This window comes from Mustelus asterias, chromosome 29, assembly GCF_964213995.1.
Source record: "Mustelus asterias chromosome 29, sMusAst1.hap1.1, whole genome shotgun sequence".
NCBI classification, from domain to species: Eukaryota; Metazoa; Chordata; class Chondrichthyes; order Carcharhiniformes; family Triakidae; genus Mustelus; species Mustelus asterias.
Window position 1 is genome coordinate 23,603,753 of NC_135829.1, and position 15,339 is coordinate 23,619,091.

A 15,339-nucleotide genomic window follows, 5' to 3' on the forward strand; every position below is an offset into this window, starting at 1 on the left:
GAAGGAGGCCATTCGGCCCATCATGTCTACAGCAACCACAATCCCACTCAGGCCCTATCCCCTTAACCCCTTGCATTTACCCTAGCTAGTCCCCCTGACACTAAGGGGCAATTTAGCACGGCCAATCCACCTAACCCGCACATCTTTGGACTATGGGAGGAAACCGGAGCACCCGGAGGAAACCCACGCAGACACGGGAAGAATGTGCAAACTCCACACAGACAGTGACTCAAGCCGGGAATCAAACCCAGGCAGCAGGGCTAACCACTGTGCCACCGTTGTGCCCAAGTTGGGGAAATGAACATTTTAAAGCTTCGATATTAAAGGAAAAGTGGCAGCACGGTGGCACAGTGGTTAGCACTGCTGCCTCACAGCGCCAGGAATCTGGGTTTGATTCCCGATTGGGGTCACTGTCTGTGTAGAGTTTGCACGTTCTCCCCGTGTCTGCGTAGGTTTCGTCCGGGTGCTCCGGTTTCTTCCCACAGTCCAAAGATGTGCGGGTTAGGTGGACTTGCCATCCTAAATTGCCCCTTAGAGTCAGGGAGCTAGCTAGGGTAAATGCATGGGGGTTATGGGGATAGGGCCTGGGTGGGATTCTGGTCGGTGCAGACTCGATGGACCGAATGGCCTCCTTCTGCACTGTAGGATTCTATGATTCTATAAGGTTGAGAAGTACAATTCAAACAAATAAGCTCTTTAAAAATAATAGACAAAATAAAACTATTTTTTGTCCACAAAAATATTAAGACTGCAGCTCATATATCTTGATAATTTTATACTGGCTTTGTTTCTGGTCAAGTGTTTTGCTACTCTGCTTCTCACCAACAGAGCTTTTGATTGTGTTGTAAAGGAAAAGGATGCAGAGGATGAACAACATCAGTGAAATTAAAGGGTGGAAATCAGCCTGACTCACCCTCAAATTAAAGGCACAGGTCTATAGTTAAAGAAAATGCTCCATTAAACAACTCACTAAATTGCAGGTTTTTCAACGCAGACGCAACAAAACCAGTTCTGCGTAATCACTGGGCAATTAAGTTGGATCTCCTTCAGTAACGTCATTCTTTAATCGGATGTTTAAACTTGGGTCAAATGTTATCAGCTTTTGCACATAATTGTGGTAGCAGAGAGCGAGGGAAAAAGTACTGTCGCATCAGGAAATAATTGAAAAAAGGACAACTGCTCTCGGGAGACAATTGAAATTAAATGAAAAATAAGATGTGGACAATTCAATTTTTTGCAGGTCACTTTCTCATTCAAATGGCAATGCTTTATGATTTCAAACACAAGATGTAGGAATAATATTTTTTGCCATTACTTTTTCCGTCATCCTTAAGTGCTTGTGCTCCACTTGGCTCCTGGCTGCCTTCACCAAGGTTTTGCTGAAAGATCTTCATCAGGACAGTTAGATCTTCTTCACTGAGAACAATCTGAAAGAGGAAAATAAGATGCAGTAAAACAGAACTCCAATAGAAAGGAACCATTCCGCTCTGAAATCAAAGAATCTATGGCACGGAGACAACCCTTTGGCGCAAACTGGTCCATGCCAACCAAAAGGCCCATCTAAGCTAACCCCAATTGCCTGCATCCGGCCCAAATCCCTCTAAATCTTTCCTATCCATGTTTCTGTCCAAATGCCTTTTAAATGTTGTCGATGTCCCTGTCTCAACCACTCCCTCCAGCAGCTCATTCCACACACGTACCACCCTCTGTGTAAAAAAGTTGCTCCTCAGGTTCCCATTAATTCTTTCCCCTCTTAACTTAAACCTGTACCCTCCAGTTCCCGATTCCCCAACCCTGGGAAAAAGACTGAGTGCATTCACCCTATCCATGTCTCTTATGATTTTATACACCTCTATAAAGCTCTATAAAACGAAGGAGATCGTCATCGACTTCAGGCAGCATAAAGGAGAACATGCCCCTGTCTACATTAACGGGGACGAAATGGAAAGGGTCAAGAGCTTCAAGTTTTTAGGTGTCCAGATCACCAACAACCTGTCCTGGTCCCCCCCCCATGCCAACACTATAGTTAAGAAAGCACACCAACATTCTCGGAAGACTAAGAAAATTTGGCATGTCAGCTACGATTCTCACCAACTTTTACAGATGCACCATAGAAAGCATTCTTTCTGGTTGTATCACAGCTTGGTATGGCTCCTGCTCTGCCCAAGACCGCAAGGAACTACAAAAGATCATGAATGTAGCCCAATCCATCACGTAAACTAGCCTCCCATCCATTGACTCTGTCTACATTTCCCGCTGCCTCAGGAAAAGCAGCCAGCATAATTAAGGACCCCACGCACCCTGGACATTCTCTCTTCCACCTTCTTCCGTCAGGAAAAAGATACAAAGGTCTGGGGTCACGTACCAACCGACTCAAGAACTGCTTCTTCCCTGCTGCTGTCAGACTTTTGAATGGACTTACCTTGCATTAATTTGATCTTTCTCTACACCCTAGCTATGACTGTAACACTACATTCTGCACTCTCTCGTTTCCTGTATGTTTTGTCTGTGTAGCGTGCAAGAAACAATACTTTTCACTGTATGTTAATACACGTGACAGTAATAAATCAAATCAAAAAATAAAGATCACCCCTCAGTCTCCTACGCTCCAAAGAAAAAAATCCTAGCCTGTCCAACCTCTCCCTATAACTCGGTCCCTTCAGCCCTGGCAACATCCTTGTCAATTTCTTCTGCGCTCTCCAGTTTAATAACATCTTTTCTATAGCAAGATGAAAAAAACTGAACACAATACTCCAGGTGCAGCCTTACCAACATCCTGTACAACTGCAACATAACTTCCCAACTTCTACACTCAATGCCCTGACTGATGAAGGCCAGCGTGCCAAAAGCCTTCTTCACTGCATATCTACCTGTGACTCCACCTTTAAAGAACCATGCACCTGAACTCCAACGTCCCTCTGTTCCACGATACTCCGAGGTCCTACCGTTCACTGTGGAAGTCCTAACTACAATTATGCCTCTTCTGGCAGCCGAGGTAAATTTTCATTATTAAAAATAAAACATAAGAAACAGGAACAGTCAGAGGCCATTTTGGCCCCTTGAGCCTGCTCTATTCATTCAATAAAATCGCACCTGATCTGACTGTGGCCTTAATCCCACTTTATTGTCTGCTGCAAAGGAGTTGGACATTTTTTTTAACAGAATGAAACCACTGTCGATTGTCAGAAAAACCTATCTGGTTCACTAATGTCCTTTAGGGAAGGAAATCTGCCACCCTTACTCCAAAGCCACAGCAATGGTGGCTGACTCTCAACTGCCCTTGGACAACTAGGGATAGAAATCATAGAAACCCTACAGTACAGAAAGAGGTCATTCGGCCCATCGAGTCTGCACCGACCACAATCCCGTCCAGGCCCTACTCCCATATCCCTACATATTTTACCCACTAATCCCTCTAACCTACGCATCCCAGGACACTAAGGGGCAATTTTAGCCTGGCCAATCAACCTAACCCGCACATCTTTGGTCTGTGAGAGGAAACCGGAGCACCCGGAGGAAACCCACGCTGACACGAGGAGAATGTGCAAACTCCACACAGACAGTGACCAAGCCGGGAATGGGATGGGCAATAAATGGTGACCAGCCAGCAATGCCCATGTCCCACAATTGAATTAAAAAAAACACCAACTCCCTTTTGGATCAGAAATCAGTCTTCCTCCTTGAATATATTCAATGATCTAGCCTCCACTAATTGCTGGGGTACAGAATTCCAAAGCTAAACATTGCTTCTGATGTGAAACTCGCAGGGAGGATTGGACATCCCTTTCAGAACCTGCCTGATTTTTCAATCAAAGTAATATCAGTCCTGTCAGCAGCGAGCAAAACTCTCCACCACATTTTCTTCTCTAGTCATGCTAAACCTTTACAAATCAGTGGTGAGGCCTCTATACTTCTGAGATGTTAAAGCTTTGGTGCAGAGGGTATAGAAAAGATTTACAGGATAATGTAAGGGATAAGTGTCTTCAATAAAATGTTTGCTTTGAGAACAGAGAAGGCCAAGAAGGAAGCCAACAGAGGTGTTCAAACTTATGACACGTTTTAACAGAAAACATGGAGAAACTACTTCCTCTGGCTGGATGAGCAGAAGCCATAGATTTAAAAACACTGGTAAAAGAACTAGAGGAGAAAGAAGCACTCCCCCCAGCCCTGCACGGGGGAGGGGGGGGGGGGTTAAGATTTGGAGCACACTATCTGAAGCAGTAGAGGAACTTCCAAAAGACAATTCAAAATGTACTTGAAAATGATAAATGTACGGGGTCTGAGGAGAAACTGAGATATGGGGCTTTCAAAGAGCCAGCTCAAGTGCAATGGATGACAAGCCTCCCTTCGTATTGTACGGTTCAATGAGCTCCACCCAATGCTCAATGTCCGGGTGTCAGGAGAATAATCCATGCTGTGTTACAAAGCTGAGTCAGGGGCCAGGGATCTTATTGTTACAAAGAGAGAAAAGATTTTGCTCCTCTTGGCTGTCTGTGCCAGTATTTTCATCTTTTATACTGTACTTCCTAAGTATGAATTAAGCCCTGGAACATGTTACTGGAAAGAAATGTACATTAAAGAGGTATCGTCCATCACTGTAGATTACAAGCTTATCAAAACCAGGAGCATACATAGGCTAAAACAGTCATGTCTTTGAATGACAGATGGATACATTTGATCAACAGCCAAATGTCACTCAGTCACTCTAGTGACTTTCTTGGTCAAATAATGTAGGGAGGAGCTATATGATAAATGGCAGAACCATAAAGGGTGTAGATACGCAGAGGGACCTGGGTGTGCAAGTCCACAGATCCTTGAAAGTGACGTCACAGGTGGAGAAGGTGGTGAAGAAGGCATATGGCATGCTTGCCTTTATAGGACGGGGCATAGAGTATAAAAGTTGGGGTCTGATGTTGCAGATGTATAGAACGTTGGTTCGGCCGCATCTGGAATACTGCGTCCAGTTCTGGTCGCCACACTACCAGAAGGATGTGGAGGCTTTGGAGAGAGTACAGAAGAGGTTTACCAGGATGTTACCTGGTATGGAGGGGCTTTGTTATGAGGAGAGATTGGGTAAACTGGGGTTGTTCTCCCTGGAAAGACGGAGGATGAGGGGAGACTTAATAGAGGTGTATAAAATTATGAAAGGCATAGATAGGGTGAACGGTGGGAAGCTTTTCCCCGGGTCGGTGGTGACGTTCACGAGGGGTCATAGGTTCAAGGTGAAGGGGGGGAGGTTTAACACAGATATCAGAAGGATATATTTTACACAGAGGGTGGTGGGGGCCTGGAATGCGCTGCCGGGCAAGGTGGTGGAGGCGGACACACTGGGAACATTTAAGACTTATCTAGACAGCCATATGAACGGAGTGGGAATGGAGGGATACAAAAGAATGGTCTAGTTTGGACCAGGGAGTGGCGCGGGCTTGGAGGGCCGAAGGGCCTGTTCCTGTGCTGTATTGTTCTTTGTTCTTTGTAAATGCATCTCACTGAAAATAACTGAATCAGCAATTTGTACTGATGGAATCATCAAACAGCAAACTAGCAAGATGCCACAATATTAGTAACCATAAGTCTGCAGTAATACATTCGGTTATACATTTGTGTGACAGGTAACCTGACAATCAGCACTTTGATGGTGTAAAGGAAGTTATTTGGCAGGCTTTCTCCCAGCTCACTGTCTATGCAGGCAAGGTGCTTTCCACTTCCAGGCCTGTACCTTCTACCAACATGTGTGGGATTATGAGTTAGAATGCTACAGGGTTAACAATTTCCATTTTTCTAGAATATTGCACACCAGAATGGCGCACAGAATGTGGATTGAGCAGTGCTGAATTTACTGGAGAAAAATTTGACCAACTGTTAGGACTCTACTGGGGACTTCGTCACCCTGTCCAAGGGACTAAGATGAAGGAAGTATCAACCAGCATTCCTATTACCACATGGATCCCATCTGGAAAGTGCAGACGTGGTAAAAACTTCCCACGTCTAAACCCTACAAGGAAAGCTCATAAATAATCCATTGGATGAGGTAGAGCAAAGCAAAGGAAATCAGGCGGCACGTGTTTCTGTCCATACAGAGGTACACTGCAAATATAAAATACAGCATGTTGACTATAACAGGTACAGCTTCACGTAGAGCTTCCCAGGCCAGAACATGCATATGACAACAAAATAAAGCAACCATAAAACATGTTGTTACTCACATTCATGGTCTTTAAATGTCCTTTGATTTCAACGCTCGGTATTTTGAGATACCAGTCTGCTGCCAAATTTCTTTGCACAGAGAGTTGTAAGTCGATGGGCTGCAGCATTTGAATGTCAAGCTGAGGTGAACTGGTCTGCAGGATAGTCCTAGTGGAAAAATGCAGGTGAATCAGTGCATCACCAACAGAAGTGTAATTATGTCATGTTAAAGTAATAATCCATTTCCTTTCAGACCAATAAGATAGCGCTTTAAACTGACTGTAAGCGATGATTTCAAATCTATCATTTACAATTCTTCACTTATTTTTGGGATGTGGGGGCAGGATGGAGATTGATCACTCCATCCATTCTTCCACCAGAAGTCTCCTGAAGGCATTTGTCTCTGCTCCAGTGCAGACCCAATGTTATCCTCCAAATAATCCAATCCCCATTCTCCATGTGTGAAGCCAGGCAATGAATCACAGGCGGGTCAATCATGGGGAAGGAAGCATTAGAGTCAAACACCATCCTGGCAATGCACGCATTCATGACAGCTCCACTTCACCATCTCCCTGCACTCTAACTCCACCCCTACCTTAGTCAATCTGCTGCTGAACTCCTCAAAGAAATGAAGGCCATTCAGCCCTTCCCATCCAGCCTGCTTTTTGTGACCAAGTGTTTGTTACTAATTTTTACTACTTGCTTTTTGCTACGAAATACAAAAAAAATCTTTTACTGGACATGGTGACACGGTTTTTTTTTTAAAGATTATTTATTAGTGTCACAAGTAGGCTTACATTAACACTGCAGTGAAGTTACTGTGAAAATCCCCTAGTCGCCACACTCCAGCGCCTATTCAGATACACTGAGTGAGAATTTAGCATGGCCAATGCACCTACCAGCATGTCTTTCGAACTGTGGGAGGAAACCAGAGCATCCAGAGGAAACCCACGCAGACACGGGGGCAACATGCACACTCCTCATAGACAGTGACCCAAGCCAGGAATCAGACACGTGCTAACCACTGTGCCGCCCTCGCACTCTTGTCTCAGTGCCAGGGACCTCGGGTCACTGTCTGTGTGGAGTTTGCGTGTTCTTCCCATGCTAAATAAATAAATAGATGGCTGCAATATGCCTGTGAGGAGTAGATGGTGAAAACATTGCGGCCATTAGGTTGGGTGATTCCAGTAGCACTGCGTGGATTTCCATCGGGTGCTCTGGATTCCTCCCACACTCCAAAGATGTGCAGGCTAGTTGGATTGGCCATGCTAAATTGACCCTTAATATCAGGGGACTAGCAGGTTAAATAAGTGGGGTTACTGGGATAGAGCCTGGGTGGGATTGTAGTCAGCGCAGGCTCAATGGGCCAAAATAGCCTCCTTCTGCACTGTAGGGATTCTATGATTTCTGCTTTTGTTACTAAACTAGACTATTCTGCATACTCTTCGCTGGCCTCCCATCTTTCATTACAATAAACTTAGGTTCATCCAAGGGTCTGCGACCTGCATCCAAAGTTGAACTAAGTCATGTTTACCCATCACCCATGTGTTCACTGACCCAATCTAGCAATGCCTTGATGTTAAGATTCTCACCCCTCCATGGTCTCCACCTTCGCTACTCCCGACCCCATTCAGTCCTCCCTCTGAGAACTTGGCAATCCTCCAATTCTGGCCTCCTGAACATCCCTGATTTTAATAGCTCCCACCATCGGTGGCCGTTCCTAAAGCTACCAAGGCCACGAGCTTTGAAATTTCTTCCCTGAATCTCTCTGCCTCTCTAAATTCCTCAAAGATTCATTTACTGTTAATTTATGTAGTGCTGGATGCATGTGAAACGCTTAACACATAATATTGAGCCTATTCAATCATCAGATGGTACTGCAAGCGGTTGTTTAACAGCCCGGAGCAATTCACTCTGGGAAGAACCTGAGGCAAAGGCAATCAGATACATAAAACTCACTGGACCACAAGATGAAGAAATTTACCGCTACCTCGAAAGTTTCAGCTGCGTTAGGTGAACGTCCATGATGTCCATCACAGGTGGCACCGAGAAGCCCTCGCCTGGGATCAGAGTGAATCTGTTCTGAACAGTAATCAAACCCAAATCTGCCACCACAGCGTTCATCGAGCTGGAGGACTCGGGGATGACGATGACTGGAGCTTTCAAATGAATGTCCATTGCCAGTCGGAAACTCTTCTGAGCAAAACCCTTCACGCTGGAGGCTGCTTTTTCTGCTGCTTGTGCTGTGGCTGCACTTAACGCCTCCTTTGCCGCTTGGAAGTTGTCAAAGAAGTTCTGCAGTAAAAGGTTAGCAACAGTTTGCATTCAGATTTGATCATTTCCAGTTAAATATATTTGAAAAAAATGCTTCAGTAAATTGAAGGAACCGCATTGGAGTTTTGTGAATTCCCGCTGGGTGCGGCACAGTGCCTAGCACTGCTGCCTCACAGCGCCAGGGACCCGGGTTCAATTCCCGGATTGGGTCACTGTCTGTGTGGAGTCTGCACGTTCTCCCCATGTCTGCGTGGGTTTCCTCCGGGTGCTCCGGTTTTCTCCCACAGTCTGAAAGACGTGCTGGTCAGGTACATTGGCCATGCTAAATTCTCCCTCATTGTACCCGAACAGGTGACGGAGTGTAGCGACTAGGGGATTTTCACAGTAACTTCATTGCAGTGTTAATGTCAGCCTGCTCGTGACATTAATAAATAAATAAACTTAAAATTGAAAAGAAATTACCCCGAACGCTAGTGGTGAGAATGTGGAATTCACTACCACAGGGAGTGATTAAAGTGAATAATGTAAATGCATTTCAGGGCAAGCATCTATTCAGGGAACAGATCGTGACAATGGTACATTTACTTGAGGAAAGATGGAGTGGGATGGGGTGGGGGTTCAAGTAGGGAATAAACATCAGCATGGACTGTGCAAGCCGAATGGCCCGTCTCTGTGCCATATATATATTGTCATCTTCTACTTAAACAAAGTAATTTACCAATGCAAAGATCCCAGTGGTAACTGCAAGACCACTGCAGTAGATGAATCAGAATGAAAATGGACGGGCAGAAAGTGACAAGCTAACACGAGTGAATCACGGGTGGAAGAGTGGATTGCTTACTCATCAAACATCAAAGGATCTCAGTCAAATTCTGTGTCACACTTCAGTGGTGTGCGTGCAGATTCTCACCTGAAAACAAGGTGTACTTTCCAATCTGCACGATTTCCTGCTCAAACCAATTAAACTAATCCACCTTTGCTCTAACAATTAGAGTGTGACGTTAAAACTGTGAAGAGCCAGCCTGGCCTACTTAGTGTTGTTAACCCACATTCAAATTAATTGTTTATAGCCTCAAAAGGAACACACACCAACACTTTAACACCATAATTATACGTCAGGCATTATATGATCTAAGCTTCTGTCCATAGACAAATAACGCACCCTTTAACTTGTGCAGACACAATGTAGATTTGCAATTAATAAGAAGCTTCCACAACAGTAAATCTAGTCTGTGATTTAACACAAATTGATTACCGACTTTTGATTAAATTAAAACTTATTTGAGTTAATACGTCATAACATGCTCCCCATGGCATACTTGCAAAACCTTGAACTATCCAGCACACCTTTTCACAGATGCAAAGAATAAAAATGGATTTATTTATATAACACCTTTGATATCCGTGTGAAGCCCCAAAGTGCTTCATAACCAATTAATTACTTTTGGTGTGTAGTGACGGATTCTGTCAGCAAGCGTGCAAAATCCAGCAACTACTTGCCAGATAAATCCGCTTCGTTTCAATGGATTTTCTGAAGCAATGACTGTTGGTCGCAAGACTGAAAAGATCGTCTTGCTATGTGGAATAGTACCTAGCATTGAACTCAATCGATAGAGGGGGGATGAGCTTTACAGTTTCATCCAAAGGATGGCATACAGGCAATGTAGCACTCCCTCAGTCAGTGTCAGCGTAACAGACAATACAATCAAGCAATCAAAAAGCCATTCATTCATTTGTGCTCTGGTCGGTTGTAGGCCCTCGACTCATTGCCTGATGATGCTTTACCCTGAGCAGTTTTCATTGGCTGTTGTTTTGTCAGTGGTGGTTTGTGATTGCATCCCAGTCTCAAGGGCAGGACGAGGAAGCCGGTCTCAACTCTACCTCATCCAGAATGGGAATCGAACCTGTGCTGTCGGCAATATTCTGAACCAATCGCTAGCCAGCTAGTCACCTCAGCTAACCAGCCCCCTATACCAAGCCATATAGCTACCAAATAACCAGCACCATACTGCTACTTTTGCAGAGATTAAGACAAGCTTCAAGGGCTAAATGAACTACTCCTGTTCTTAATTCTTATGGTCAATTATTACTTATTTACATTTCAAATATTCTCCCCTTTTCTCTCCACAAGATACACAACACAGCAGCAGCATCAGTGCAATCTGTTAATGCTATTCCATTACTGGAGATAGGAATCATATAATCCCTACAGAGCAGAAGAGGCCATTTGGCCCATCGAGTCTGCACTGATTCCCCGATGGAGTGTTTTACCCAGGTCCTCTCCTCTGCCCTATCCCCATACCCCACACATTTCCCATGGCTAATCCCGCTAACAGTTTTGCATCTACATTCTCTCACTCTGGGTCCCTGGAAGCAATTTATTCCTACCTATCTCAGGCTTTATAATTCAGCCCTAGCAAATCACCCAAGCAACTCTAACACATCTTTGGACACGAAGGAGCAAATTAGCATGGCCGATCCACCTACTGCCCATCTTTGGAATATGGGAGGAAACCGGAGCACCCGGAGAAAACCCACGCGGACACGGGGAGAACGTACAGACTTCACACACAGACAGTGACCCAAGGCTGGAATTGAGCCTGGGTCACTGGAGCTGTGAGACAGCAGCACTAACCATTGTGCCACCCCGGAGCATTACAAACATCAGGTTAACAGAGAACAGGAAATAATTATTGACATCAGTGAAAAATAGAAAAAAGGGATTCTGGATAAATAGATATTCTCTGCAAAAACTTTACCAAGACAAAAATTAAACTAAATCTGGTTGAGGAAGGGGGCGTTAGGTTAGGAGGAGTTATCATCTTTAGTGCACTTTATGCTTAAAAAAAACATTTTAAAATATTTAAAGTTACATTTAACAGGAAGTTTTTAAATTTGAATTGGTCAATATATTTAAATTGGCATTACACATTGAACTTACCAGTAATGACATAAGAAATTTATGCAGATATATAATCTGAATACAGCCAACTCGTAACGTGACTTTGCCATCCACCTTTGACATATCAGCATAGTTCTCACCATCAATCGCATTTGGATACAAGGTTATATTAAAGCTGAACACTTCATTTCCAACAATGGAAACAGCCTAGAAAAGGAGGTAGAAAAACTAATTCAAAATGGTCTCATCAAATATAAAACAACTGAAACATCAAACTCTCAACCCAAGGCTCCAGGTTGGCAAAAACAATCACCACTGCTGCACTGCAGGGAGGGTCACAGAGCCTATGGCCTGACTAACCTGGAAATAATCGCATAAGATTTAACAACATGGAAACAGGCCACTTATTTCCATCAGTCACAAGAGCATGAGTCCAAGTTCCAAGTCTCAACTCTCTGGTCCAATTATCCCCTTTTCCTTAGCCACCTGACCCAATTTAAATATTGACCTGGCTGCTGTTTCAAGCATGACCCCGGTAGTTCATTCAACAGCCTTGCACCCCTTTCCATTTATTTTATTAATAGTCGTTTGGTAGCAGAGAACTGAGCATTGCTGGAGAGAGACATGCTGTTGAATCTTTTCATCTTGCACTCATCAGAAGAGATTTACAAGAATACCAATTAACAACAATTTATATCTCTTTCCATGCAGCGTAAATTGTTGTTCCCTTTAGAACGGGCATTCCTGCAGATGATTGCAAGATGAAAAGTTTCAACAGCCTGTCCCTTTTTTCAGCAATTTATTTTATTCTTTCACACCATTGGCCAGACCAGCATTTGTTGTGCAACTGTATTTGTCCTTGAGAAGTGGCAGTGAGCCAGCTTCTTGACCTGCTGGAGTCCATGTGGTGAGGGACACCGTGATGTGGAGATGCCGGCGTTGGACTGGGGTAAACACAGTCGCTGAGCAGAAACTGATAGCCAAGTTCCGCACACACGAGGACGGCCTCAACCGGGATATTGGGTTCATGTCACACTATTTGTAACTCCCACAGTTGCGTGGACCTGCAGAGTTTCACTGGCTGTCTTGTCTGGAGACAATACACATCTTTTTAGCCTGTCTTGATGCTCTCTCCACTCACATTGTTTTGTTTCTTAAAGACTTGATTTGTTGTAAGTATTCACATTCCAACCATTATTCATGTAAATTGAGTCTGTGTCTTTATAAGCTCTGTTTGTGAACAGAATTCCCACTCACCTGAAGAAGGGGCTTAGAGCTCCGAAAGCTTGTGTGGCTTTTGCTACCAAATAAACCTGTTGGACTTTAACCTGGTGTTGTTAAACTTCTTACTGTGAGGGACACCTACAGTGCTGTTCAGGAGGCAAAATACAAATGGTCCTACTGCTCCTAAATCCAGTTTTGTATCTACATTCTCTCACTCTGGGTCCCTGGAAGAGTTTGTTCCTACCTATCTCAGGCTTTATAATTCAGCCCGAGCAAATCACCCCACAGACGTATGAGTCTATTGCTGGGGTACAGTGGTAGATTTTACAATGCCTACACATGGTAACAGATGCCATTATATCAGAACTCCAAACACACCAACATGAAGCAGGTTTAGCTATAAATGGAACAGGACAAACTAGGTCTACAGTGCAATTGGATCTCCACACTATGGAAACATAGAAACCCTACAGTGCAGAAGGAGGCCATTCGGCCCATCGAGTCTGCACCGACCACAATCCCACCCAGGCCCTACCCCCACATATTTACCCGCTAATCCCTCCAACCTACGCATCTCAGGACTCTAAGGGGCAATTTTTAACCTGGCCAATCAACCTAACCTGCACATCTTTGGACTGTGGGAGGAAACCGGAGCACCCGGAGGAAACCCACGCAGACACGAGGAGAATGTGCAAACTCCACACAGACAGTGACCCGAGCCGGGAATCGAACCCGGGACCCTGGAGCTGTGAAGCAGCAGTGCTAACCACTGTGCTACCGTGCCGCCCCCTATGGGTCACATCAATGAAAATGCTGTCAATTGTGCTCCATCCCCATCCATATAAAATATCACAGCAGCAGAAAGCCATATAAGCAGACAGAAATAACGCTGCCATCATTATTCCCCATCATTTAATCAGCTGAACATGAAAATAATAATTTTCTTTTTGTTTAGATAAACATTCTGATGGAAAATCAGAGTATTTTACCATTTTAAATTATGGAAATGAACTTTATTGGAAAATGTATTATAAATCAATCTGTAACATAGTAGTATTCAGTGATTCTATCGGCTACAGGCTAAGTGCCGGCAATGGGATTAGGTGGGCAGATCAAGGCCTTTCATGCATCGGTGCAGATTCGATGGGCCGAAGGGCCTCTTCTGCACTGTAGTATTCTGTGATATCAGTTCCATTATATATGATTTCACTCAATGTTAATGTAATGTGTTGCTGTTCTATTTTAGGCAAAAGTTAGGAAAAAAATTATAAGCTGCTCGATAACAGTAATATTGCAATTGCTCATACGATTAGTATGTACAATCAGCAACTCACTGGGCTAATGTCACCAAAAGAAAAACATGCATAGCTACCGGTTTTTTTCATATCAAATCCAATTCTGTGTACAAGGTACGTAGAATGCACGAGAGCCAGCCGTATCAAGACTTAACAATTGCTAACACCTTTAAAGTGTTGCCCAGGCCTTGGACAACATTGACTGAGACAGAGAGGCTAGCTGATTAGGGGGTGTGTGCTTCTAATGTTTGACTCTGCAAATAAATTGAAGACAGTAAAGATAGTCTCCAGTATCACCCTTCATCTGGCTTTCCAGAATGTAGAATCATAAGAATTATAGAACCCCTACAGTACAGGAGGAGGCCATTCGGCCCATCGAGTCTGCACCAACTGCAATCCCATCCAGGCCCTATTCCCGTAATCCCACGTATTTACCCTGCTAATCCCCTGACACTCGGGTCAATTTAACCTGGCCATTCAGCCTAACCCACACATCTTTGAAGTGTGGGAGGAAGCCGGAGCACCTAGAGGAAACCCACGCAGACACAGGGAGAATGTGCAAACTCCATAGAGACACTGACCCGAGGCCGGAATCGAATCCAGGTCCCTGGCGCTGTGAGGCAGCAGTGCTAACCAGTGCCACCCTATAACACGCAGCAGTAAACATAACATATTTTTGAATATCTGTGAAAATCTCAGGATTTCTTGTCTCTCCAGGGATCACAAATGAGGCTTAATATTACTAAGAAATTGTGCGTCTCAGACTAAATTCATGACATTGGCATGACTGCTTTACTGATTTCAGTACTTCAATTTCATTTTTAAAAATCTTCTACTCCACTGATCGAGGTAAATACTCAGCTCAACTACAACAACAGCCTGCATTTATATAGCGTTTTTAAACACAGTAAAACGTCAAAAACTATTTCACAGAAGCATAATCATACAATAAAAGCCAAAAGAGACACAAAGCCAAAGGAGAACACTAGGAGAGGTGGCAAAGCACTTGATAAAAGGCGTTTGTTCCAAGGAGCATCTTAAAGGAGGAAAGAGTGGAAGGGAAGCACAGAGGTTTAGGAACGGCTTGGACATCACAGCCAGTAGGATGAAGGTAACAGGAGAATGCATAAAAAGCCAGAGCTGCCAAGATGCAGAGTTTCAAAACCTTTGTAGGGGTGGAAGTGAACACAGAGGTAGAGGTGGCCCAGGTCATGAAGGAGTTTGAATGCGAGGATAAGTTTTCAAACCAGTGGACCTGGAGTTAATGTAGGTCAGAGTCCAGGAAGAGTGGGAGAACACGGCTTGTTGAAGTTACGATAGGCTCAGTTAGACTTGAATACGCTCAGTCTTATGTAGGATGGAAGATGGGGGGCCAAGACAGCAATGAGGATATAGTCGTGCGCAGAAGCAACAGAAGCACTGATGAGGGATTCAGCAGCAGGTGGGCAGAGGCAGAAA

At 44.2% G+C, this 15,339-nt stretch overlaps 1 protein-coding gene across 4 annotated transcripts in view; it reads right to left on the bottom strand.

Annotated features, from left to right (window-relative positions):
• vps13c (vacuolar protein sorting 13 homolog C) overlaps window positions 1–15,339 on the bottom strand; it is a 339,816-nt gene that overhangs the window by 166,970 nt on the left and 157,507 nt on the right. For 3 of the 4 annotated variants that reach the window (XM_078200204.1, XM_078200205.1, XM_078200206.1), the window contains 4 exons: window positions 11,402–11,569; window positions 8,177–8,481; window positions 6,207–6,354; window positions 1,316–1,427 (listed from right to left, as the gene is read on the bottom strand). In XM_078200204.1, the coding sequence (XP_078056330.1) occupies window positions 1,316–1,427; window positions 6,207–6,354; window positions 8,177–8,481; window positions 11,402–11,569 (733 nt within the window). The remainder of the gene's footprint in view (window positions 1–1,315; window positions 1,428–6,206; window positions 6,355–8,176; window positions 8,482–11,401; window positions 11,570–15,339) is intronic. The other variant, XM_078200207.1, reaches the window with a different exon arrangement.